The sequence below is a fragment of the Macrobrachium nipponense genome, chromosome 46, assembly GCF_015104395.2.
Source record: "Macrobrachium nipponense isolate FS-2020 chromosome 46, ASM1510439v2, whole genome shotgun sequence".
Taxonomy (NCBI): Eukaryota; Metazoa; Arthropoda; class Malacostraca; order Decapoda; family Palaemonidae; genus Macrobrachium; species Macrobrachium nipponense.
The window spans coordinates 35446939-35474639 of NC_061106.1; the positions used below are offsets into that span (position 1 = coordinate 35446939).

Consider the following 27701-nt stretch of genomic DNA (forward strand, 5'->3'; position numbering starts at 1 on the left):
AAACTCACCTTGAAAGCCTGACACACTGATGAAATTTAACATCTTCAAGTTCGACACTCTTACTCTTACCACGTCCAGTAGATTCAAAAAGTACTTTGTCATTGAGCCCTAGTCTTAATTCAGGCATTCCTGACAGGTACACGCGCATTTTTATACTTCCGACAATCTCACTGCGGAGTACATTACCATTTGAATTTGCCTGAAATATTGAGAGATAAGAAATCAAGCAACCATCAATTAGTATTTTCATTATGCCAAAAAATATGAATTCTTCATGAATCTCTCAGAATTCAAGCAACTAGTGTTTAAACCGACTCATTTTTTTTTTTTAATGCAACTAGAAAGATAGGCTGACTCAAAGAAAAGAATCTAAGTAATTAATGAGACAACTTAGTCCTGTTTCTGAACTCATCAAGCTTGCCAGAAAGATTTATTTTTTAATTAGAGAAAAAACTAGAGCTCACAACTTACCAAAAGATTAACACCTTCAATCACATCTAAAAAGACTTCATTTTTCCTATACTTTATTCCTTCAGACCTCCATGATACTGCATTGGTGACAGCTATTGGGGGACGGGGGGCAATTTCCAATTTGTGACCCTCTTGTGTAATATACCTATGGGTTTGGAAATACCAAGCAACTACAGATTAAACAACCTAGAATACATCTTACATTTCATATATAAGTATAGTGAAGAACAAAGGAAACAATCATCAGCAGAATATTCATGGAAAATAAGCAACCTTCCAGACTAACATGAAAGAAATGACTTACTCTTGCAAAATCTTGGTATCAGTAGTCTGTGGGTAACCAAAGTCTAAGAGTTCATCCAATAACTCATAGATGATGACAAAGTTATCCCTGATACTCTCTTCCTCTAATTCCTGGTAATTAAAACAGAAAAGAGAAATTAGAAGTTAGAATGGCAATCGGCCCAATTACAGTGGTATATCTAAAAGTACTTAAAAATATTTTATAAACAAAAATACAACATAAGCATGTCAAGTAACTGTCTATTTCCTAATTTGTGAAGGGTTTAAATAAAAACTTTGCTTGACAATTTCTTATTATTCTTAAGTAAGCCTTACACCTAACCAAATTTGGAGCATTTCTGCTTTTTCCTTTCAAGAAAGCTTTGTGATTTTTCTAATTTAATTGCAAATAAAAAATAACCAAAAAATTTCCCACACAGACAAAAGAGCATCACACATTTCTAAGCAGTGATGCCCTTGAGTAATGAGAAAGTTAAACTTTTAGTAAATGGCCAAGATTGGCTGGGAGATGCACAATAAATTGCAAAATCATCCTCAAAAGTATTGCCACCAAAAGGTAAATATGGTGAAACTGAGTCTACTTACTTGAGGAACCCCTTTTCTAATTTATATGTAGTATACAAGAGTAAGCATTGTCAATATGTACTTGCAATGTTCAATCACATTAGCAGTTTTGCATAAAACTTGCCAAATAGCCTTGAGTGTCACTGTCATGAAACTTGTAAGATGTGGCATCACCAAGGAAAGTTATACCCCTTCTATATATAAAAAATGTTGCTACTGCAGTTTCCTTGTTTGAATCCTCTATGAATACAGTCTCCTAAATGTGAGAGTCTAATGTGGATCTACTGTGTTGGTATACAAATTGAGTACTATTTTATTTATATTAACTAATCAATTATACAAATTCAAAGGTTTAGTGTTTATCATTTTTACCTATACTTTGCACACACAGCTAATCAGGGACATGGGTCTTACAATGGGAATCACTAATGCTTTTTGCAATGGTTCTTGAAAGGCTTTGGTACATAAAATGATTTTATAGTCTTAAAAATATACTTAATTTTGCCTAGATGCTTTTCCAGTGAATTGTGTATTTGTTGAACAAATCATGTCAAGGTGGGTCTGTTATTGTGATTAACAAGTTGAATTTCACTGCATTATCTGGTTTATTGTGACTGGAGTTTTATTTCTCTTTTTCATATGCACTGACTGTCCCTGCAGTGCTTTCGAAGACAAAAATACGTACTGGGATTCTAGGCCGGCCCTCTTATCCTCAGAAGTCTGACTAGGTAAACCATTTTACACAAACAAGCTCATGGACTGAGTTGACTGCTCCTCTCACAGTACTTCCTTTTCCTACAACAAGAATGGTAACCTTGACCCCTCTTCATAAAGAGGTACCTTTGGGAAGCTTACAAGCCATCTTGTGATAAGAAGTCTTCAGGGCCTTCATCCTGGCTTAGAAGATGAAGACTAGCTTCAGGATGAAGGGGGTGCAGTTGATGAAGCAGATGACAATTCCTCACCTTGCTCCTGTTACACTTCGGATATAATTCCTCCTGAAAGCAGCAGCAGCAGGAGTAGCAGGTGGGTCCACTGCTGAAGTAGGGACCAGCAACAGGAAAAACAGGACAAAATATGTTCACTAAAATCAAACAAGAAATACAGCCCAAGTTCAGTAATCCCAGCCAGCTCAGAGGTGGCCTCACAGCCTTCAAGAACTCCAAAAGCAGGATGGACAAAAGCATGTATATAATAAATCATCCAGAAAAATAACAATTTGTCGAAAATTGTATTTTTCCTAACTATACAAACCTGAGGTCCTTTAACAATAGGAAGGTACTTAGCAGCAGCTGAACCGGTCGTAAGCTTCGAACAAGGGGGTTCGGTAGTTAACTACTTGTCCGGCAGTTAGTGGTAAGCTCGACTGCGAGGCGAGGAGTCACTTTGCTTTCGGCCGCGCTAGTGGATGGACGTGCTGCTCTTCGTCTCTCTGCCCGCTTCTGTTGTATGCTTGGTTTGCTTCACTGCGTGAAGACTTTTTCGCTTTTTCTTTTACTTGTGTGTATTTGCAAGTATAAAAGTAAGTATGTATCTCCTTTTGTTTTAATTTTGTTATGGAAATGGAACAACAAGAGCCGGAGAAACCCCCTCGCCCCGCATCAACCGCAGATTGTGACCCGGTGTTGGGGGCTGTAAGTGTGGGGCCTTCCGCTCTTCTGTGGAGGTTGATCCTCATGATTTTTGTACTCGGTGTAGAGGGTGAGAATGCTCTCGCACCGAGACATGTGATACTTGTATTTTTTGGTCGGAGGAGCAGTGGGAGCGCTATGGGGGGAGGAAGAAGCCGCGAAAGCTGGCCAAGGAGTTGTCGGAGGATTCTCCGGCTACGTCCTTGATCACGGACATGTCTTCCTCTTTTCTCCCTCCATCTCAGCTCCCTCATATGGCTCCTTCCCCTTCGGGAGAGGTTTCTCGCTCCCTCTCCTCTCTCGATCAGTCGAGCGTGGAGGAGGGGGCGAGATAACCCGACATCCAGTTGTACTCGGGGTCCTCCGTTCACTTTGGCTGGGAACTGTCCTCCCCCAGGGCGAGGGGAGACCCCCCCACTACTCTACCCGACTTTTCCTTCCTCAGACTTTGGTCCAGAAGTCTGACCACTGATCCTGCGGTGCACACCCCGATCAGCTGGGCAGAGGCTAGGATCCCTCCCTCTGCTCTTACGACCAGGGAGGGAATCCAAGGTAGGACGAACACCAGTCTGTTCATAAATCATCCAGAAAAGTTAGCTTTCAGCTTAAAACCTGTCTGTCACGCATGGCGAGAGCAAAACATGTCCTTCGCCATCCTCTCTAATCCCCATCGAACCTTGCGGAGAAAAGCAAGAATCATCACTCACAGAAGAATAAAGAGTTCCCAAAAGAAATTAATACAAGGTATCAGAATGAAGTGAAGTCTAATGCCTTCTGACAACACCAAAGGGGTCTTCTTAGATATTTGCAATTCATTTCCTTACTTCTTCCATTGAGGATACAATCACTGCTCTCTTAGCAAGGAAATTCTAAGCACATACTTGCAAAACCTCACACACACAGAAAGTATGAGAACAATAATCTAGGATGACATACAGCAGCCACAAAAACAAACTCTTGCCAAAGACATCTTCCCTATTTATACATACCTTCTAAAGGAGAACAAACACATCATAAACATACCTCCATGACCAAAGTTCAAAATAAACGAAAAGGAACTCTTTGATAAATGAAAGTGAAGGAAAGATGTCCAGTCTTGAAAAACAACTGAAAATAAAGTGAGTGTCTGCAGCACCTATCATTCACCTCACTTCTTCCATTGACCTGTTAATAAACTTAAACAACCAATAGAGCTATTAACAATGATTCTCCTACATAAAAGGTGGTTTTTATTCTTGTAGGAACAAATGAAATGGCGTTTGGTTAACAGTGTGCTTTCACAAGAATCTAAAGTGAAGGTAAGCTAATCTAATGATAATGTTCAGCTGTAAAACTCATGAAAATATCCTATATAAAATGGCAAAAAGAAATAAATTAAAGTAAGAGACAACAAAAACTGGGAGAGGTGGACCCAATCCCCAGTTTTTTTCTCACCCATCAATTCTGCCTGTTTTAGCTTACAAATGAGTACTTTAAACTGGTGATTTGTTTACTAAATCAACAAAAGGAAACCCAAGTACAACATTCATTCATAGATAATGATAAAGCATACCCTTACCTTAAAGTATTCTGAAGCAACAGACACAAGCTTATGCAGGAAGGCAAACACTAATGTAACATTAGCATTTATCATTGTGGTAGACACAACATATAAATTACTGACTTTTACAAAGCAAAATGTTGCCTCTTCAGTCTGAAAATTAAAAAAAAAATTTGTTATTACATACTACCAACATTCGGAATATAACATGTAAATCAATGCAACATTCTACTGTACTACAGCAAGACTAAAGCAATCAAACATGTTTATTAGTTACATTTACAAATGGTGACAATATGAAAAATATCATCAGGCATGGAAAATTAAAAGTTTTCCTTATTCCTAATATTTGTACTGTATGGAATCTAATTTTCATTCCTTTTATACTTCATTCTATTTGGGATGTCATGATCATGCAGTGTTTTTACAAAGTGTAAATGTGTGGTACAATATTATTCTGTAATTCTAACCCTTTCAATTGTGTTGTTGCATAGACAATATTATAGACAATAAGAAAGTGTACGGCACACTATAAATACCACAACAGACTCACTGGAGCTACAGAACTAAGGGCAAGTCCCTAACAAATTTCAATCTAACCACATCAAAGTCAGACTGTTACCCCTTCCCCTTCCCCCCTACCTTTTCTACCGTTATCTCTACATGAAGGGGTTGGTTGCCTGATGTGCCTTCTCTGCTGCCTTCTATCATAAGCATCATCCTCCACCAAACCTCTTCTCTCCATATCTTCCTTCACTTTATCTCGTCATCTAATTCTGTGTCTGCCTCTTGATCTTCTTCTAACAGGTTCCTGCCCAACCCCTCTTCACTCCCTCCTTATCATCCATCCTCAACACATGCCCATACCATCTCAATCATGACTCTCTTATCACCTCTGTAATCTTTACTAAACCTCAAACCTCCCCTTCTTCTTGGAGACCATGTTCCCAATCCATACATTAACACTGGTCTTATCACTTTTAGCTTGATTGGAATTTTCTTATCATATACTAGTCCCACAGCTCTTCATCCCTGATTTATTCACTTAACACATCCATGACCAGCACAAACAAAAATCAGATTAATGCTGACCCTTACTATGCAGAAGAGCTGTGGAGACTGATAAATACATCTGACAAGATAAAAGCCTAATAGAGTCAAACCCCGTGTTCTAAATGCATAGCATCTATTGCACACACAAACAGATAAACGAAGGAAATGCAAAGCTCTCCCAGGTTTGAAAGTCAGAGATCTCATGACCTGATATGAAGGCATCTATCTATCACTAAGCCACACAGTAAGCAATACAGTATACTCTTACAAAGAGAACTGGTTTATTATGCCAAGGCAATAGGTACAGACTTTCAATTTGTAAAAAAAAAAATATATATATATATGTACTTTAAAAAAAGTCGGTAGTTTATCCAAAATATCACAATGCACATAAATAATTTTACCTGAATAATAGGAGCCATGTTACCATCATCTTCACGTTCCATTACCAAGGGCATGAATTTCTCTATTACACCCATATCAATATCACCACGATAATTGCGGGATATTAACACCTGAAAAAGGATACGTATTATAATTAGCTACCAGTAGTACATAAAAAATGCATAGCTTTTATCACTGATTAAAATTCATGCTATACATCAGTTCACACAATGTACTTTAATTCTTGACCATTTGGGTCGCTGACAGCAACTATGGTACGTACATTCTACTGTCATTTTAAACTAAAATCACAATTTTTAAAAGCAAATTGTATTTTTCCTAACTATACAAACCTGAGGTCCTTTACAATAGGAATTACTTAAGGCATAGCCTGGATACAGTTGCTGATATCTTTCAAACAAAGCGGTTCGTTAGTTGACAACCAGTCCAGTAGTTGGGAGTCCCTCCTAACAGGACATGAACATTCCAATTTGCTTTAGGCCCAGGTAGCAGATTGAGGGGACCTCAGGTTTGTATAGTTAAGAAAAATATAATTTACTTTCAAAATTGTGATTTGCTCCTACACAATATACAAACACTCAGTCCTTCACAATAGGTATACATGTACTCACTGATTGGTGGGAGGAATCTGAAAACTGACTGGTGTTCAACACACCTGAGATTTCCTTCCTGGTCGTAAGAGCGAGGAAAGAAATCCAGCCACTGGCATCTGATCAGGGTAAGGAACTGCGAGATCAATCAGTGTCCCCCTTATGAGAAAGCAAAGAACCATAATGTCAAAGACAGTAAGGCAAATATGTACTAACATTGGGTTGTCTTATGACAGAGTCCCCTTCCCTGCCTTGTAAAGGAACAGGGAGGATATTTGCTTCTATTATCAAGTCAAAGACAATAGATAGGTTACTCTAAGGAGTGTCTTAGCTGCATTGACCGACCGGTCGAGCATGTAACAGTCCATATATAGTACTCTCTGCCCGAAGGAAAAGAGTAGGATGAAAGAGAGATGCAACCTTGTCCAGTTAGAGGAGCTGGGTAAGCTACACAACTTGTTGAGCAGCCACCACCTGTCTCAAGGAAAATGTGTCCAAGGATCTGCGGGCAATTTGCGGAAGGTAATTAAGAGGTGAAAATGGTCTGGTGTGCCCAGACCCCACCTTCAAAACCTGGTGAACTGACAGGTTCTTACGGAATGCTAGGGATGGGGCAATGCCCCTGACTTTGTGAGCTCTCGGACAAAGTGTACCAGTATCGACTAAACCAGCAGAATAATACGCCTTTCTGATCATCTCAAGAAGCCAGAAAGAAACAATGTTCTTGGACACTTCTTTCTTGGAACCTCTGGTGCTAACGAAGAGTCATCAGCACTCAGGCCAGAGATGTCCAATCCTCTTTAAATAGCGCCTTAGCGCTCTAATGGGACAAAGCAGCATCTAGTCTGGATCATCACCAACAAAGTCACTCAGGGAGGGGATGGTGAAAGACTCGAATCCAGTGTAAGGACCAATGGGTTCCAAGTCTTCGTTATGAAATCCGGTGACAAAATTGAGCATAGCCGATCCCCATCCCCTGAGCGTTTTACATCGAAGGAAAGACCATGAAGTTTGCCAACTCACTTTGCCAATGCCAGGGCTAGCAGGAAAACGGTCTTGAGGGTCAGATCCCTGTCTGACAACTCTCAAAGGGGCTTGTACGGCACACTAGTCAGGCTCTGCAACATTTCCTGGAGAATACGTAACAGTTTTTCTCATGCCAAGAGAGAAAGGCATAAATGAAAAAACATGGGGCTTTGAGCACTGGGTCCAGAAATCCTTGGACACCAACAAAATAATGTACGTAGAATCTTCACATGAATGTTTTGGTAACAGCCTTCGGTACTGAGGGATAATATCGTTTCATATCATTAGTTATTTTCACAGGAAACTCAAGATACTAACCTTCCCCTTCACATCAAGGATGTATATAGCTGATATAGACATGGTGAGAACTGTTGGTAACTTGTAGTAAAACTTCAACAATTCACTTCATACTGCAAGTACGCCTGAAAGAAAGAAAACACTGATAAAGAATATAAATAACTATTCAGTGACACGCTATTTTAAAGTAGGTAACTTGTATTTTCGTAGGTAGTCAAACCTAAGCCCTATAGATAGTACATGTAAATTATACTCCTAGGTTGTTGAAACTTGGTGGTAAGGGGTGAATAGGGTAAAACCCATCCACTACTATCAAACACTTTTTCATATTATAAAAAGGCTGTGGGATAGAATGGAATACAAAATTTAGGCCACAGGCCAAGCAATGGGACCTATGAGGTCACCAAGTGCTAAAAGGGAAATTGAGAGTAAAGAAGGTTTTAAAGGCTTAGAAGGAGGAAAACCAAACAGTTGCACTACAAAACAATTGTTAGGAGAGGATGGTGAGTAACATGGAGAAAAAGAATATGAATGGAGCTTACAGTTAAAAGAATGAGAGGGGTTGCAGCTAGGGGCCATAGGGATGCTACAAAGAACCTTAAGTAATGCCTACAGTACACTGTGTAAGGTGCACTGATGGCACTAACCCACTACATGGTAAATATGCAATGAATATTTGGCTATGCACGTGTTTTACATCTCTACACGACAGATATTTCACCTTTAGTTGAAGTACTGTAGAGATTTGCATTTTTAGCCATCTCCAGATCTAGTTTTCCATTTCCACAGCTACCTACCTATATGGCCACAGCCTTAAGCCAATTTTACATTCCTAAGATTGATCTGGTTACCTATAGCTATGTATTTCAAGTTGGTGCATACATAGTATTAGATTGTTGTTAATATATTGTTGTCAAATACATTTTGAGACATTACCTACTACTAATTTCTATAACTTAAGTAGGAATGTTTTTGCAAATAATTCAGATAAAACAAGATGCACCAACAACCTGACCTTAAGAATCTTATTATATCTAGCCTCTTCCCTCCTCCTCCTTCATTTATATTTTTTTGGTAGATCTAAGCCCGTATACCGTGGCGAACTAGACTGTGGCAGTTGACATTTTTCTATAGAATTTTGCCTCCTCAGCAAGAATTTAAAGTAATATATTTTTGGCCGGTTGTAATTAACCTGTAATTTACCTTTGAACTCTATCCTACAGTAAGGGGGACCAATGGGAATGTGGGGTTTTGGGTGGGGTAAAAACACTTGGGAGAATTATACCTTACAGCTCTATCCCATGGTAAGGGGCACTGATGGGAAAGCAGGGTTATGGGTAGGGTAAAACACTTGGGGGAAGGTTTTGCTGTGTTATTGTGTTATTTCCTCTTATTTATAACATTTGAAACCCGAAATAGAAGCTGAAATAAACAGATAATGGAGCTGTTACATAGCCAAAATCCACCTATTACTACTGCTATTACAATGCTGAATCCTACTAAGCATGCCTTCCTTTAAGGGGGGTAGGTCATGTAACACGTTCTACTAGGCTAGGTTAGGTTAGGTTAGTATCATAACCTACTACTATATGTTACACTTCTAAGATTACCTTTCTTTAATGGGGGGTACAGGGGGTGGAGCCCACAGGTCAGGTAACACATTACCAACTCATATCTGTGCCTCCCTCTCCCAGCACCCCACCCCGTCCTTCCCTTACCGGACATATGGCTCCCTGGTGGTTAGGCTACATAACCCAACCCCTCTACCAGAATTCAAATACGGCGGTTTGTTACATTTCTTGGTCCCGAACCAAAACTTCGAAGATTGTTCAGTCGAAGAAGACTATGGCAGGTGACGTTTTCCTATGTTATTTTACTTACTTTACAAGAGTTTAAGGTAGTAATATTTTGCTGGTCGACTGTAACTAATCTGTTCTTTACCTTTGAACTCTGTATGCTGGTACATCACATCCTTTGTACCGTCATGTAGTCTTCAAAGGTAAATTACGGTTTAATCACAGCCGGCCGAATAAATATTACTTTACATTCTTGTTCAATTAGTAAAATAACATAGGAAAACGTCAACTGCCATAGTCTACTTAACTGCAGAATGCAGGCTTAGAATTACCGTTTTTTTCTTTAATACCAGTTCTCAATATACCTAGGGTAAACGATCACGGACGATCCATCGTCATCACACTGGCCGGGTCTTATTCACTCGATATTTAATTGGTGAAACAAGAATACAATTACAACTTTAAGCATACCATTCAAAAGATTGAAGTTTCGTCAACATAATGTGATATATGAAAGCCCCATACGAACTAAAATAAGCATGTGAGGCTCTTCGTAAAATGTTTTCAAGGCAGTTTTGAAATACAATATGGCGGCAATCGTCAGGCTGGCCAGTCTAATCACGGACAATCCACCACCTTTCCCAGCCTTCCCAGCACTCAATTTGAACAATGTTAGCATATATATGTAAACATTTATTGATCTTACTCAAGATTGCAGTTGTAATCAGCACAAAAAAACAACATTTTGTTGCCCATATTAGTGAAAGTATGAAACTTGTTATTCCCGGGGTCATGGTTTGAACTGAATTCATTTTTACCTTGTAATCGGTGGTTTTATCCTTACTGCCATCACAACTGAAACTCCACAGTGCTTATTTGATAGTAATTATACACATTATTGGTCTTAATCCACTCCAAATTGCAATTAAACCACATTGCTGTTCCTGGTTCCTAAGTGCTCACGCCACAAACACAGTTATGAGCAGCAGACGACAACACTGTTTATGAGGTGCAAAGCTTTATTCCCTTAATTGTTTACTTTATTCATTATTTAGTTTAACTTTACTTTGTTACTTCAAAATGTTTATTTAATTCATGTCTATTATCCCTTTTTTGCAACCAAATTACCCCGAAAAATTACAGATATTTCTAAAGTAGATACAATCCAATGTTTCTAACCTTGTCGTACATCTGGCTGCCGAAAACCATTGCGGATCAGACGACGGATTAGTGGATTATAATTTTTTTTGTTGCTAGCACTTTTCATTGATTTAAGGCTATATTAGTATTTTTGATTTTTTTAATAACTGTATGCCAGAAATAAATGCAACCTATAATGTTTGCATGCTAAGAATGGCAAAATCATCGTTTTGCCACATAGTGGACCTTCACACATATGCCGATGCATTATTATTAAGTGTTTCCATGAATTCTAGTTCTCATGGTAATGCAATGATGAAATTTTAAAATTGTTTTAATATTTATGTATATATACTTGCAATACATTGGGCTAATTTCACTAATTTACACGTTTTGTCTAAGTCTTATATACCCAGTTTGGAGGGTAAACACATACCAATTGGCAACAGTGTAAATATATCAGTCAATAGGCTGGTAACAACCGAGTGAATCGTTAGATATATCCACCAAAGTAAACTATTATTAGATAGATAGATGGAAAAATCATTGAAAATAGGTTTAAACTGAAGCAACTTTCAGAGAGAGAGAGAGAAGGGAAGGTGAAGGAAGGAAGGAAGGACAAGGTTGGCAGTGGAGGTGGGGGGAGAGGGTAGGTGGAGCTTTTTACTCCTGTGTTCGTATCCATTTCTGGATAATGGAGTTTTTGTCTCTTGGTACAAGGACAAGTGTCATTATTCTTTACAATTAGTGATTCAAGATACCCTTATAAATTACGGCACTGGGTGTAATTCACTATAGCAAAATCTCGTTCTGATACGAGTGTTCGCTACAAAAATATTGCCAAAAAACATGCTTGCACTGTCTCTGAAACCCATAGTAGGCATGCTGCTTAGTTGTCAATCAAGTTTTTTGTAATCAAGTATTTTTTACAAGCTAGCTATTGTATAAATTTATATTTTTCTCAATCAAAACATATGCTCCTCAATGCTAACTTTCCTCTTTTAACGACTTTCTGGTCATTGCAAATTCAGCCCCATTAATTTCTTATGGTGCGAAAACAGACAAGAGGCCCAGGGAGCGAAAGCGATTGCGTCACACTACGGCAGTAATCCGGCAATAAAATATCTTTATATATCCAAAAAGTAAATAATAAAAATATATATCCGCATTACGATTATAACAATTACACGAATAGCTGATAACAATCTGCATGAATAACTGGTAAACTGTTCTGCAAGAAAGTTGAGTATAGCAATTCATTTACAATTGGTATGAAAGTCAAGATGCCGTGACGTCATAATACAGGACTTGAAAAAACATTCTAATTCCGAAAAATAATTACTTAAATTTGAGTCAGGAATCGAGTTACTTTTTCAATAACGAATATTTTCAAATTAATCATCATAAATATGTAAAATATTAATGTTTTACTATTTATTTAAATAATTATCTAGTGCACGCTTCGTCGTCGTCTTTACCAAAACCGTAGTTTCCTTAAAAACGTTGTGACAAGAGACCATTTTACGATTGTTGTGATGAAAGTGCCCCAGCGTCTGTGGGTACATATAGTGTGCGGATTTAGCACAGGAAATGGGAAGTTTGTTGACACAAGCGACTCCGCAAACATCGAGATGGCGTCAATCTTCTAAAAATTTTTTATCGTAAGTAAAAATTTCGAAAGCGTTTTGGTGATGTGGGCCTGCATTGGCCACACTTTTCATTACCCTCTGTTTAAATCTTAAAATATGGCCTTAATTTCTAACTTTGGAGAAAATTCTTACTTCGAAAGGAGAGTAGAGGTCTTTAGCTCCTTCTCTCACCAACAACTCGTGACTAAAGACCATCTCCGGTGTCAGGACACGTTAAAAGTACTTTTTCGGAGGGTGGCCAGCCGTGATGGTCGGGGAGTTGGCCAGTCCACACGGTGTTTTACCCTAGTAGGTAATCGAGTTCTAGGCTACTTGTTCTTACTAGGTTTCCTCAGCAGGCTGTGCTTAACCCTTAATGGACGGATGCCCTAGTATGAGTAGCAATCAATGTCATGGCCTTGCATTTGGTCAAGTCAATACAGCCTAGGCTACGGCAGGACAGAGCCGTATATAGTACGGCTCTACGGCAGGATAGACATTAAGCTACCGATAGGCCTGTTCCTACTACCAGACCTCGGGCTTTTCACGAGGGGGCAATCAACCCAAGTCATAGACTATTAAGGATACCTAGTATTAACCGTAAGGCTCTGAGATATAGAACTCTACCTTGAAATCAATCCCAGATGAAATACTTTATAAAGATCCCATATTAGCCTACACTCATATAAAACGATGGTCAGAAATACTTACTAGGCAGTTCGCTCCACCAAACCTTATTACTGTTTACTGTCTGACAGTCAGTCGTTGCCAGGCAAAAGTCATCGGTAACATCAGGTGGTTCCGGGTGTTCTTTAAACTGAATAATAAAATAACTTTGGCTAAAAGAACTGAATGCGAATTAGAATTAATACGTTTAAGTTATGAAACATATTCCATTAAAGTTAATGATTTAGTAAAATTGAGTATTTAAATCACTGATAGGATCAGCGTTCGATGCAATATAATTTGCAGCATAAGCATATAAAAGCTTATATAAGGCTTTATTATCATGGAAAATAATCGAATAACAATCATCATTTAATTACTAATGGCGAATCACAGCGAAAGACTTCGCCGAATACGAGTTATTGTTTTCGGCACTGTTCAGTTGTAAGATTTTCACTTTGGCGAGTTGATTTTGGTTTCGATTACTTTCGCCATGTAAAAGCTGTCTGCCGTGGATTCTCATAGACGACATAATTCTATAGGTTTCATTCAAACTAAGAACGATCAGAATCTTTATAAATATAATTAAATTCTTTCTTTCAAACTTATAAACGACTCGAAACTTTTATTTGAACTGAAAGAGATAAATATCTCCCTCACTTATCGTAAGTGAATACGTACACATACTGAACTGTCAGTCCTATTGAATTACGGCGGATTTCTTTATATTACGAGGACACTTGATTTTTTAACTCGTATGATGGAATCGTCTCGCGATGCCGTAAGTTGTGACGTGTGTTATCGGATTTGTAATGTTACCTTTACTTGTAGGTATATGAAGTATGTTAGCTGAGACCAGCATAGTCCTAGCCTATGTTGGCTATCTTCACGGGCCACCCTATGCTTAAAGACATGGCTGGATCTACCTACAATTTATTATCTTTGTTTTTCTTTTATTTTCTCAGCTGCAGTGGAAGTAGCATAGGAATAGACAGCTTATGTGTGGACTGGGTTTTAACCAGAGCTAGGTAATGGATGTATCAAAACGTACATGAAGGCTCTGGTATTAGGGTAAACAACCGCATGGACTCGCCAACACACCGATGGTCACGGCTGGACACCCTCCGAAAAAGTACTTATAACGTGTCCTAACGCCGGAGATGGTCATCAGTCGCGAGTTGTTGTTGTTGCTGAGAGACGCAGCTAAAGACCTCTACTCTCCTTTCGAAGTAAGTATTTTCCCCAAAGTTAGAAATTTAAGGCCAAATTTAAAGCTGTAAACAGAGGGTAATGAAAAGGGTGGCCAACGCAGTGCAAACTTCAACAAAACTCTTTCGAAATTTTTACTTACGATTAAATAACTTAGAAGATTGACGCCATCTCGATGTTTGCGGAGTCACTTGTGTCAACAAACTTCCCATTTCCTGTGATAAATCCACACACCACTTGTACCCATAGACACTGGGGCACTTTCATCACAACAATCGGAAAACGGTCCCTTGCCACGATGTTTTTAAGGAAACTACTGTTTTGGTAGAAGAACACGACGAAGCGTGCACTAGATAATTATTTAAATAAATAGTAAAACATCAATATTTTTCATATTTATAATGATTAATTTGAAAATATTCGTTATTGAAAAAGTAACTCGATTCCTGACTCAAATTTAAGTAATTATTTTTCGGAATTAGAAAGTTTTTTTTTTAAGTCCTGTATTATGATGTCATGACATCTTGACTTTCGTACTTATTGTAAATGAATTGCTATACTCAACTTTCTTGCAGAACAGTTTACCAGTTATTCATGCAGATTGTTATCAGCTATTCATGTAATTGTTATAATCGTAATGCCCATATATATCTTTATTATTTACTTTCGGATATATGAAGATGTTTTACTGTCGGATCACCGCTGTAGTGTAACGCAATTGCTTTCGCTCCCTGGGCCTCTGTCTGTTTTCGCACCATAAGAAATTAATGGGGCCGAATTTGCAATGACCAGAAAGTCGTTAAAAGAGGAAAGTTAGCATTGAGGAGCATATGTTTTGATTGAGAAAAATACAAATTTATACAATAGCTAGCTTGTAAAAAATACTTGATTACAAAAAACTTGATTGACAACTAAGCAGCATACCTACTATGGGTTTCAGAGACAGTGCAAGCACGTTTTTGGCAATATTTTTGTGACACTCGTATCAGAACGAAATTTTGCCATAGTGAATCACACCCAGTGCCGTAATTTATAAGGGTATTGTGAATCACTAATCGTAATGAATAATGACACTTGTCCTTGTACCAAGAGACAAAAACTCCATTATCCAGAAATGGATACGAACATAGGAGTAAAAAGCTCCACCTGCCCTCTCCCCCCCACCTCCACCACCACCCCTGTCCTTCTTCCTTTCATTGCCTTCCCTTCTCTCTCTCTGTTGCCAATTGGTATGTGTTCACCCTCCAAACTGGGTATAAGACTTACACAAAACGTGGAAATTGGTGAAATTAGCCTATGTATTGGAAGTATATATACGTACATAAATATTAAAGCAATTTTATCATTATTGCATTACTATGACAACTAGAATTCATGGAAACACTTTATAATAATGCATGGGTGTATGTGTGAAGCTCCACTAATGTGGCAACGATAATTTGCCATTCTTAGCATGCAAACATTAAAGGTTACTTTTATTTCTGGCATATAGTTATTAAGAAAATCAAAATACATACTAATATAGACTTAATGAAAAGTGCTAGCAAAAAAAAAAAAAAAATTATAATCCACTATCCGTCGTCTGCTCCGCGATGGTTTTCGGCAGCCAGATGTACGACAAGGTTAGAAACATTGGATTGTATCTACTTTAGAAATATCTGTAATTTTTCGGGGTGGGGTAATTTGGTTGTAAAAAAGGGATAATAGACATGAATTAATAAACATTTTGAAGTAAACAAAGTAAAGTTAAAACTAAATAATGAGTAAAGTAAACAATTAAGGGAATAAAGCTTTGCACCTCATAAACTGTCGTCGTGTGCTGCTCATAACTGTGTTTGTGGAGTGAGCGCTTAGGAACCAGGAACAGCAACGTGGTTCAAGTGCAATTTGGAGTGGATTAAGACCAATAATGTGTATAAATACTATCAAATAAGCACTGTGGAGTTTCAATTGTGATGGCAGTAAGGATAAAACCACCGATGACAAGGTAAAAATGAATTCAGTTCAAACCACAACCCCAGGAATAACAAGTTTCATACTTTCACTAATATAGGCAACAAAATGTTTTATTGTGCTGATTACAACTGCAATCTTGAGTAAGATCAATAAACGTTACATATATATGCTAACATTGTTCAAATGAGTGCTGGGAAGGCTGGGAAAGATGGTGGATTGTCAGTGATTAGACCGGCCAGCCTGACGATAGCCGCCATATTGTATTTCAAAACTGCCTTGAAAACATGTTTTACGAAGAGCGTCACATGCTTATTTTAGTTCATATGGGGTTTTCATATATCACATTATGTTGACAAAACTTCAACCTTTTGAATGGTATGCTTAAAGTTGTAATTGTATTCTTGTTTCACTCATTAAATATTGAGTGAATAAGACCTGTCTAGCGATATGACGATGGATCGTCCGTGATTGTTTACCCTATTTGGCACAGGATATTGGTACGGCAGCTGTATACTGATCGCGATAGATATTGGTACGGCTGTGAATTGCGCATGCATCAATTTCAGACTTCCTGCTGTACAAATAACATAGTGTGGTGGGGGTACGTCATATTGTTAGTGGTGCCGTATTGCACTATTGACTTGCTGTAGGTACGGCAGTTAGCCGTATCCGTTTACCAGTTTGCTAATCATGCAGCAGTTGCCGTACACTTGCTAAGAGCTATAGGTACGGCACTAGAAGATCAGCAACAGTAGTAATAATAGTCGAACTGAATTGTGTCGCTGAACATGTTCAATTCAAAATGTCAAAAATATTGCCAAAAAACGTGCTTCCACTGTCTCTGAAACCCATAGTAGGTATGCTGCTTAATTGGCAATAAAGTTTTTTGTGGAGTTTCAGTTGTGATGGCAGTAAGGATAAAACCACCGATTACGAGGTAAAAATGCATTCCAGTTCAAAACATGACCCCGGGAATAAGACGTCTCATACTTCCACTAGTACGAATAAGCAACAAAATGTTGTTTTATTGTACTGATTACAACTATAATCTTGAGTAATACAACTACCATCCGACTTACGACCTGCTCGACATACGACCACTTGTACTTACAACCTTACTTCAGACAGTTGACCATTGAGTTACTTGGCACTGCGCCATCTCATGAGAACTCTCATCACTCAGGCATGAGAACTCTCATCACTCAGGCAGCATCAGTTTGAGTTACCCTGCCTATCTGCAGCATCATTTGTATTAACTGTACTGTAGACTGAATTGCAAACCAATTTACGTAAGAATCGACTTCTGACATGCATGCAAGAACCTAACCCCATTGTAACTCAATGCCGGATTGTACGTAATATATACTAGTATTACATAAATGATTAAAATGTATTAGTAGAAGTACATTATGGTTAAAAAGATTGAAATAATGATTGTACATTACATTACAGTACTAAGTAGGCACTTTTATATAGCAAAGGTTTGATAGTAATACCCTACCCAGTATGTTGGCCACTTTCTAAGGTTCGACTTACATCTATTCTGACTTACAACCAGTGAGTCGGAACCAAACTTGGTTGTAAGTAGGATAGTACTTGTATCAATAATGTCACATATAGTATAAGCAAATATTGTTCAAATGAGTTCTGGGAAGGACATGGCCGCAAGTGTAGAACCGAATTGCACTCACTACCATACCATGCCATATAGGATTTAAACCTGCCTTGAACACATTTTATGAAGATTTCACATGCTTATTTTACTTTGTATGGCAGTTTCATATATTTTATTTTGTTGACAAAACTTCAATCTTTTAAATGGCATGCTTAAATATTCGATTGTATCGTTGTTTTTCACCAATTAAATATTGAGTGAAAAAAGTGGTCTTTTCTCGGATCAATGATTGCACAGCGGTGTTTTACCCTAGTTAAAGACTTAGACCAGATAGGAATTGAAGCAGAAATCTCCAAAGACACAACAGTGGTGAGAACCTATTCTATGTCTGACCGTGGAGTGGGGAAAGTGTGTTGTAAAAAATCTTAACGATAATAGAGATGTTTGATTTAGGTGCTGACTGTCACAAATTTATTCATTCAAAGATAAGCATTGCTTTGTCAGACCACATGTAAGTGGCATTCCATTGTCTGAATTGATCTTGTCCAACAAATGTCAGTGGATCATGACTCCTTACTAGAGGATTATTGCAATTCATTACCATCTGTAATAAATTACTTTAGGCAATTTTCTTTTGTAGAGTTTTTGCTGAAAACACTATATTTGTGTGTGTGTGTGTGTTTCTTTTTCTTGTTAGTAATTATTTGAGGTATTTATATTTGTATGAAGAATGTTTCAGTTATAAAGTTTTCATACTTAAAAATATTGACTGTTTCCTTTTATTTTTTTTCCAGAGTGAAAATGTAAACAGCAGCATATAGAAGCACCTGTAGCCTTAGTATTAATAAAATTGATCTCAGTGACATTTGGTCAAGGAAGAGAAATCAGAATGACACAACAAATCCAGAGTTATTCAGGTCAAAGTTATGACCGATGGGTTGAACGTAATTCAAACAGTTCAACATTTGGAAAAGTGCAGAAGCAGTTTTGGTTTACAAAAAGTGCTGTAATACGCAAGCTTGGCAAAAAGGAAGATGAGCATGTTGTTGCATCAGATGCTGAATTGGATGCTAAAATTGAACTCTTCAAAGCCATTGAATCAAGTACTAAAGAGTTGCAGGTAAGGTTTGATACAAGATGCTGTCAGATTCTAGTTTTATTTATTTTATATATATCATTACTTACATACAGTTGCATTACATGCATTGCTTTAGTTCTGTGGAGGTTCAGCACTACTGTGCTATGTAATTATGGAAAATCTACCGGTTGTGCATACTCTACTTATGTTTTAGGTGAATAACAGCCATACAGTAGATCCCCTGTATTCGCATTCTCAAGGTTTGCGGATTCACTCTATGGACCACATCAACCCATTATTCATCGGAAATTCACCCATTCACTTAATTTTTCACTGAGAAATATTCACAAGTTACTATATTTTCATATGAATTTCTTGACTGAATTCCCCTTTTTGATAACACTATTAAAATATTCAGGTATAAGCATTTTCAGAGGGGTTTTAAGTATCCGCGGGGTGGGTATGGTACACATCCCCCGCAAATAGAGGGGTCCACTGTAAATATACATAAGTTCTGAGTTTTAGCCATCCTGTACAGTCATCAATCCAACAAGACCTTAAGTTTGTGTTATAAAAAATACAAATTACTTTAAAAATTTGTCACGTTTTACTTGTAGCCATTTGATTTAGCCTGCTTGTAAAACAAGTTTTGCTGTTTGAAGGAAAGATAGCATGAAGGAAGTCCCCAACTTTATATGATATTTTTGGCTTGGTAGTGAAGAAATAAAATGTCTAAATTTTGGAATCATTAATGGAATCTTTGGAATTATCCTACCTTTTCAAATTTTTGGCAATAGAGGCCATAGTTACTTTAATTCAAGAGTTGGAAATTAACTAATGGAAAATCTGAATATCGAAGAACAATTACATATGCTAGGTAAATATTACTCAGAGCAATGGTAAATCTAGCCATTGAGTACTACAGTATTCGGAAAGAATGTCCTGCCTATTGAATAGATTATTTTCAAATGTCTTTTGCTAAGTAAGAGAACATATATACTATTACAGTATGTAAGTATACTGTATGTTGAAAGTGTTTCATGGGATTTTTAACTTCATTTTCTCCTCTCAGGTTCTTCTTGCTGATTACCAGAACAAAATATGTGTTATGGCACAGGAAGAAAATGCTATGGGGAGGCTGTTGAAGGAATATGGTAAACAGGATAGGAGCCGAGCTGGAAAAATGATGACTGCAGTTGGTAAGAGTTTAAGCTACACTGCTCAGCAGAGAGTAGCTCTTCGAAATCCTCTTGTAAGACTTTTTCAAGAAGTAGACACATTTCAGACTCGTGCGGTGGAAGACACACTTTGTACGGTTACAGAGATGGAAAAAATAAGGACAGAATATAGAGGAGCTCTCATGTGGATGAAGAACATATCCCAAGATTTCAACCCAGATCAGTATCATCAGCTGGAAAAATTTCGAGAAGTTCAGGGAATTGTTAAGCAAAAGAAAGCAAAATTTGACCGAATAAAACTTAAAAGTCTTCAGAAGATTGATCTTCTTGCAGCATCTAGGTGCAATATGTTTTCTCATGCTCTTATTGTTTATCAGAATAATCTGATTACCTTTTCAGAAAAAACCTCTAAGACTCTTAGTAGTGTAGCAGGAAATTTCAAAGGATATCAGCCGTATGACTTCCAGGTGATTAAGGAACTTGCAGAACCTCCTAGAAGACTTGATGATGCCAAGGAAGAAGAAGATGAGGAAAAGTTAGAAGGTGATGATAAAACCTTTTTCAATGCTGAATATCATGATGACCCAGAAAAGAAAAAACAGCGAAACAAGGAAAGACATGGAAATAAGAAAAATAGAAAGAAGAATAATGCAGATCAGAAGAAGAGTGATAGTCTTGTGAATCTCTTTGATTATGCAAATGAAGATGTAAGTGAAGAACTTCTTAATCTACAAACAGAAAGTAATGTTGATACAAAGAATTCTAAATCGCAATTGCTTGATTTCCTCACAAACAATCCAGAAGTGCCTGACACAGAAAAGGACACACAGCAAATGCTGAAAGAGCTTTTTGACAGTCCTGTTCACCAACCACTTCCTGTCTTTGGATCTGATGAAAATTCGGGTGCTTCTGGGCTCTCCAACACTGAGCCAGGGATGGGAGTAAGTTCTGTCCAAAGTTTAGGGGATCTTGACTCAGATCCTTTCTCTATGTTGCAAAGTCACTCAAGTGAACGTGGTAGCATGTTCCTTCCTTCTCAGCTTTTAGATTTTGGAATGCAAAGTTGGCAAGACCAGTCAGCCAACTTCCCACTACAGAGCCAGATGCCTGCATTCCAGTCAGGAAATTCAATTGGTGCTCCATCAGGCACTATAAATTTACCTGCTGGTTCACAGTCACAAACACAAAAAGCTACTGAGGCAGTTAAAACTACTCCAAGCTCAGGAACAACGCAAAGCCATGATCTGAAACAGGAAGTGAACAAATTAGACTGGTATAAAGTATTCCAAGACATTGACCCCTTGGGAGATCCTGCAAATGCAATTTTCAGCCAAGCGCAGGATGATGACAAGAAATGTTAAGGAAGAATAAGTTTTTATAGGTATGTATAACCTAAGTAATGGTTGCATTAGCCAATTAAGTTATGGATATGTATTTACTATTTATAAAAATGCCATATTTTTAGTGATTTTATTTTGCTTTATTGGAAGTTCAAATATGAAACTATTTAGTTTTGTCATTTGTCTTCTTAACATGTGAATCATTGTATAGCAGAACTCAATTGCATTTTTCTTCCTATTTTTATTTATGCAGTCACTAGTCAACAAATATCTAGTCAAAGCAAAAAGGGAAAAGTGCAGAAAGTCAAATGTGTTAACTTATTTCAAGATTATGCCAGGCATACTAGTTGCTTCTGCTGTTTTGCCATGGTCTGGTTGATTCTCAGGTAGAGCATATTCAGATTTACAAATTGGGCTGCCCCATATGAGTAGGCAATGTAGTAATAAAATCTGGAATTTCAGCAAACTGGTATTCAACTAACTTTTGTATGGTTTTGTTTTTTAGTATAACATGATGGAAAATAGCTATCTGCAACATGTTTTTTTTTTCATGGAGTATACTTTTAAAATATTCTTCATCTTTCACAAACCTTGCTTTCAAAGTATTGATTTTAATATAATTATGTACACTGTGTTCATTAGATACAAGATATTTTAGAAATATACATAGAGGTGTGCTCTAATGCATACTACTCCTATGCTGTATGCAACATCTCCAATCTTGTACTACTGTGATTAAAAGTTAGTGTGGTAAACAACATGATTACAAATTGAATACTGTATATGTTCATGTACCTTATAAATCCTCTTGTATTTATTCATGCTGGAACATTAGGTTGTTGTGGACAGAACAAGTGTTGGATACTGCTTTAAAATAGGGAAAGTAGTAGATTGCTTAGGGGTGAGACTCATCTACTATGGGAGCCCACCTGCCTCTCACCTGTCAAATTCCATTATGCTGTTCACTGAGTCTTTATTCACTTCTTTTCCTTTTCTAGAAAGCCTGCTTTGTATTTACTGTAGTTTGTGAGTATTTTTTCTTTAGTTGTTTTTTCAGTCATGAAAAAGTGTTTGCAATGAAAATTCGACATGATGGGGACAAGTTATTTTATGTTGTACTAAGTATTTCCTCCTTGAGTGGTGAGTCTATTTGTGATCAACAAAGACATAAGCTTACCTGCAGCATGCATCTTTCTCCTGAAGGCCCATTGACACTTGATATGGCAAGTATCGGTGCCTATGGGCCCCATGTCCTTTATTTTCTTATGATACAAAGTTACAGGTTTGACCTCTAAATTAAGCTCTTACCCAATTTTGAAGATGTTTAAAATGTTCACAATATTTCACATTTGAATACAATTACATGGTACACTTGTTCAGTGCTCAATGTAACTGTCCCAAAATTACCTGAAGATTGGTACGTAATACATTTAAGTGTTCAATTTGCTTTCAAAATGCTCAATGTAGTACCAAAGGTAATCAGAATACTGCAAAGCATGTATTGTCTCTCTGATTGGAGAATACATAATAATGCCACTCTCAAGACCAGTATATGGTGCCCACATATGTAGCCAGTGTCATGTATGGCAATTTAAGGTCTCTCCAAGTGGACCAACATTGTTGCATGATAAACACAGTTTCCAGAAATTGCAATCTTGGAGGTTTTTATAGGGGATTTCATATTTTATTGCAGTTGATTTTCAATTTTTATTTTACTGAGTATTGTATAGGTAAAAAAATCATAAATGAACGTGCAGTGCTGACTGCATCAGATTACCATTCATTTCCACTTAGGCTTCACATGGAAGTATCATGAGTAGGCCATTTTCTTCAAATTAATGAAAGTATACAGACAAGTATGTCCAAGGCTTTGGTTTGTATATCTAGGAAAAATTGAAATTAGTTCAGAAATTCTTCATATTCTGTCATTTGTTTTTATTTTATGGTTAGTGTATGTTTGTCATTGTATGAGAATATCTTTGCTAGGTGTTATTGATAGATAAGCTCATATGCTGTATATGGATGCTTCTCTTTTCATTCAGTGCCTTTTTTCCTTTACGATTGCAAAACACTTAACATGTCAGCAAATTCGTACTGTCATGTGTGGATTTGTGTTACATTCTGGTGATACCTGTTTGATGAAAACTAGAGTTATGTACTCAAAGTAGTTATTCTGTATAAAAAAATTCTCAAGTCTTAGAGGTGCTTCAATCCAAAATTAAAATGATACTTGGAGTATTCTCTTCTCATTCCCTCTGTTTGTTATTTTCCTTTAATCTGTAGAGTGCAAAAATGCAATGAAAATATTTGGCAGGCAAGATGGGAGTACCTTTAGACATTTAACCACCAGTTTACTCATCCAGCTTTTCACCACTCAACTTGTCCACCATAAACAGCTATAATGGCATATGTTGGAGTAAGTGGGTTTGGATCTGTGAAAAATTCATTTTAAATTGTGTTTCCTCATTTACCCTTGGAAAAATTATTAGTAGAATTCTGTTGTTAAAACCTCCTTACTAAAATGGATGCTCAGGTTTCATCCCATTAGGAAAGCTTGGTGGAATCATTTTACCATTACAATGTTCCTCCCGTATGCGTGGGTGGGGAACACGGACACACACACACACCGCGCATAGCTAGAATCTGCAAATAGTTGAAACCCCTATAAAAGCGCTGAAAACTGTCTATTTTATTAGTTAAAACAAGAAAAACCCACAACAAATGTCTATATCTGTTTTTTTATAGTTTTATCAAAAAAGGTGCATTTTGTGATGAAATTGATAAAAAAAAAAAAAAAAGCACGAATTTGTGGATGTTTCCCATAGAAAAATACCGCGAATAGGGGTATTTGTTCCAGAGAGATATCCGCGAATGCGTGAGTCAGGGAATCTGGAGTGTGCAAATATGGGGTGTTCACTGTATTACATAACTTGTTTGTTGCCTATTTAAAGTTTTCACTTTTAGTCCATTCACAGTTTGCTGTTTACAAGATCTTGATATTGATACCCTTGGCTCTGTTGGAGTGCAGATCTTGAGTCCATTAGGGAGTAACATTTACTGTACCAGTAACACACTTGAGAAATCTCATAATTGCTCTCTGAAAAATTAGTAGGAATACAATGATTTTGTTTCATAGTGTACATAGTTTTCTTTACCTTAAAATTGTTGTGATGACCAGTGCAGTTGTTGTGATGAAATAATACTCTCTGAGTGAGTATTGAAAAATTTAAGTGTTCAAAAATGTTGCAGTTATTGAATATGTTTTCACTATTAGTAGATTAATAGTTATCAATTTATGAGTCTTCAACAAAACTATGTATATACTGTAGTGCTATTATTGTTTTATCTGATGTATCGTCTTACAAACTTGGGGCAAATGTAGATGCAAGATTATTACAAATTCTGAAGTCTTACCATTGTTACTCTTCAGAGATCAGGAAATATCCACTATTTTTATCCCTTCTTCATCATGATTTTTTCATTAGCTTTTCTCATCAATACAGGGGTGTAATTTGTATAAATAATGGTGTATTTTTTGTTAACGGTACAATATATAGTATAATATCTAACTATCACATCAATAGAGGTTGGGAAAATTTCAGAAAATCTAACATTGCCTCTCCTTTTTGCTGTTCTTGATTTTGACTGAAACCTGATACAATAGGAGGAAAATTCAGACAAGTTTTCATTTAATTGCAAATGAATTGAGTGATGCTTTGTCATTACATACTGTATATCATGTTAATATGATTTTTATTTTTGCTGGAAATTTTGTGATTTTACCATATAAGGGATGACAATGAATGTGTGGTAAATATACGTAGGAAAGTTGTAGAAGGAGATCATGATTACTGTTCATTGCTGGGGTTACTTATTAAGTTCAAGAAGCAAACCAACTACCTTGGGAAGGATTGCTAAACTAAAGCTTTTTGTATTGCAAATTATTCTGGTCACTGAATGAGAATAAAGGATAGGTTGCCCTGCTCATATTTTTAAAATAAGCTGGGAATTGTATTATGTTTCATTTTGAATTTTAAATTTCATTTAACAAGACATATTTTGTATTACAGAATTAGACATCTAAAAATCCCAGATACAAAATATTTGCATATCTCCATATATGTAAAGAATTGAAGGAAAGCCAACTAATTGCAGTGTATGAATTAAAAGGGTACTAGTTTGTGTTAGTTATATTTTTAGGCAGTGTTAAGCATGCATGTTTCTCTTTTTCCTTGCAGTGTTGGTATGGTAAGTTCCAGGGAAATATAGTAAAGTGAAGTTTGATCTGAATGAAATGTTCTTTTGCAGTATTATTTGAATCGAGGATTTTTAAGTCAATTGTGAAATAATACAGGTTGGATTATGCTTATTTTTAGTTGTACTTATTGTGCATAAATATGTTAAAAAATGGTCTCAGATGTACGTATGGTATTTTAATAGCCATGGGTAACATTTTGTGTAGTGGTACTTAATACATTTTTCTCAAGTATGTATGTTTGTTTATTATTAGATTTTCTGTTATAGTATTTCAAAGACAGTTATGTTAAGCAAGTGTAAGTTTTATAGGCAGTCCCTGGGTTATGTCGGACTCGACTTACATCGTTCCGAGATTACTTCACTCTTGAAATATATTAATAAAGAATTATTTTCTTGGGTATAGTGCATGTTCCGGGTGTACATCCCTAGTCCAACAGAAGACTGGAACTTTAATATGGCTCCATATTGGTAAAAATTTGGGGGTTTTTTGATGAAAAGCTTAATCAAAATTCAGGTTACGTCATTTTCAAGACACCTTAAAGGATTAAAAGTAAGGTTTTTTTACAATTTTTAACAATGACTCAGGTTACACCCTTTTTTTTGGCCTCATAGGAACGGAACCTTCGGTGTAACCCAGGGACTGCGTGTACATACTGTGAACATTACTTTTCTCTATGGTTAATTGCAGTACTAAAACTTTAATTTATTGCTGTTGGATCAGGTGTTATAAAAATTTAGGCGATTGGTGAAGCCTTTCGGCCATCCCTATGTAAAAAAAATAGTAATAAATAAAAAAATAGGTGTCGGTTAAGTCAAGTTTGTCAATTTACAACTCACTGAGGTACAAGTTGATTGTGTCATAAGAAACAGGATTTGACCAAGATCACAATTGAATGAGAAAATATTTGACTGATTTATCTGAAGTTAGCATGTGATGTTTTACTTTGAAGACTTAGTATGATTTAATATTGTATTACATGGTTTTGTTATGTTTAGAAGGAAGCTGCTATAAGGTGCATGCAGATTTTTTTCCTTGAAACTTGCAAAGCTACAAAATTCCTCCAACTTAAAACTCACATTCCATGTTTATGATTGAGATGCTTTTATTTTAATTGTTATTTAATCTCTAAATGTTTACTCTCCTGAGGACTTTTCTTTGTTTATATTCCATATCTTTTATCCTTTTTCTGCTTTGTCTGTACTCTGTAGTAAATAGTCATTATTCTGTAAGTTTCTCCAATCAAGAGTTTTCACCCAACTGATTATTTATAGCATACATTATTTTTTTTCTCCAGTGCTTAGGAAAAGTAAACGGAGTGCTACTGATGAATTTCATGTCTGAAGTAACACATTAAGATGCTACCTACAGTGCAATGCTTGATTTAGAAAAACATGCTAGTCTTGTTGGGCATTTACTAGTAACTTTTCAGTAAGTTTATCTCAGACTTTTTTTGTCATTCAGTATTATTGCTAACTGTATTTCTGGTGAGAACTGTATCTACTGTTCCTATAAAACCACTGGTTCACATTGCCCAGGGGAAAGAGAGACTTTTAAGTCCTTCCAAAGATAATTGTAGGCCTCTACGGTTTATGTACAAGCTATATCCATATTGTGTATGTTTCTCAAAATAAAGTTTAATAATATCCTTGTATTTAATATCCGTTCTGCTGGATTGTCATTCTTTTTAATGCATATCACCTCAATATTTCAGTTCTTTGTTGAAGTGGTGGACTAATAGATATGTCTATGAAAGTCTACAATTGAAACCGTAATGCTTTCACAATTATAAATTTACAGAACAAATAACTACAACACACTTATTGTTCTGCCATCAGTACACCTCATTGGTTGCACTGTAACCATTACTAAAGGTACTTGGCAGCATCCCCTCAGCCCCCTTTTCATTCATTTTACTGTACCTCCATTCGTATTTTTTTCCATCTTGCTATACACCCTC

General features: G+C 36.8%; 2 protein-coding genes across 4 annotated transcripts in view; one reads left to right on the top strand and one right to left on the bottom strand.

The window, feature by feature from the left end:
• LOC135214894 (AP-1 complex subunit mu-1-like) overlaps positions 1-13229 on the bottom strand; it is a 69310-nt gene extending 56081 nt beyond the window's left edge. For 2 of the 3 annotated variants that reach the window (XM_064249344.1, XM_064249343.1), the window contains exons 1-7: positions 13156-13226; positions 7902-8005; positions 5967-6077; positions 4528-4662; positions 776-885; positions 472-616; positions 9-199 (exon numbers count right to left, since the gene is read on the bottom strand). In XM_064249344.1, coding sequence (XP_064105414.1) covers positions 9-199; positions 472-616; positions 776-885; positions 4528-4662; positions 5967-6077; positions 7902-7943 — 734 coding nt within the window. In that variant the 5' untranslated portion in view covers positions 7944-8005; positions 13156-13226. Of the gene's footprint in view, positions 1-8; positions 200-471; positions 617-775; positions 886-4527; positions 4663-5966; positions 6078-7901; positions 8006-13155 lie in introns of all 3 variants that reach the window. The other variant, XM_064249345.1, reaches the window with a different exon arrangement.
• A 402-nt stretch (positions 13230-13631) lies between these two features.
• On the top strand, positions 13632-27387 carry LOC135214895 (islet cell autoantigen 1-like). The gene is made up of 3 exons (XM_064249346.1): positions 13632-13891; positions 18685-19010; positions 20041-27387. Exons 2-3 carry the CDS (start codon positions 18780-18782, stop codon positions 21505-21507), a joined length of 1698 nt encoding a protein of 565 aa, XP_064105416.1. The 5' UTR covers positions 13632-13891; positions 18685-18779; the 3' UTR covers positions 21508-27387.
• Positions 27388-27701: the final 314 nt, after the last annotated feature.

Excerpts from the sequence above, each read along its gene's own strand:
- LOC135214895 (XM_064249346.1), top strand. The coding sequence starts at position 18,780 with ATGACACAACAAATCCAGAGTTATTCAGGTCAAAGTTATGACCGATGG. Across the intron at positions 19,011-20,040 it reads CAAGTACTAAAGAGTTGCAG|GTTCTTCTTGCTGATTACCA; the intron begins GTAAGGTTTGAT and ends TTCTCCTCTCAG.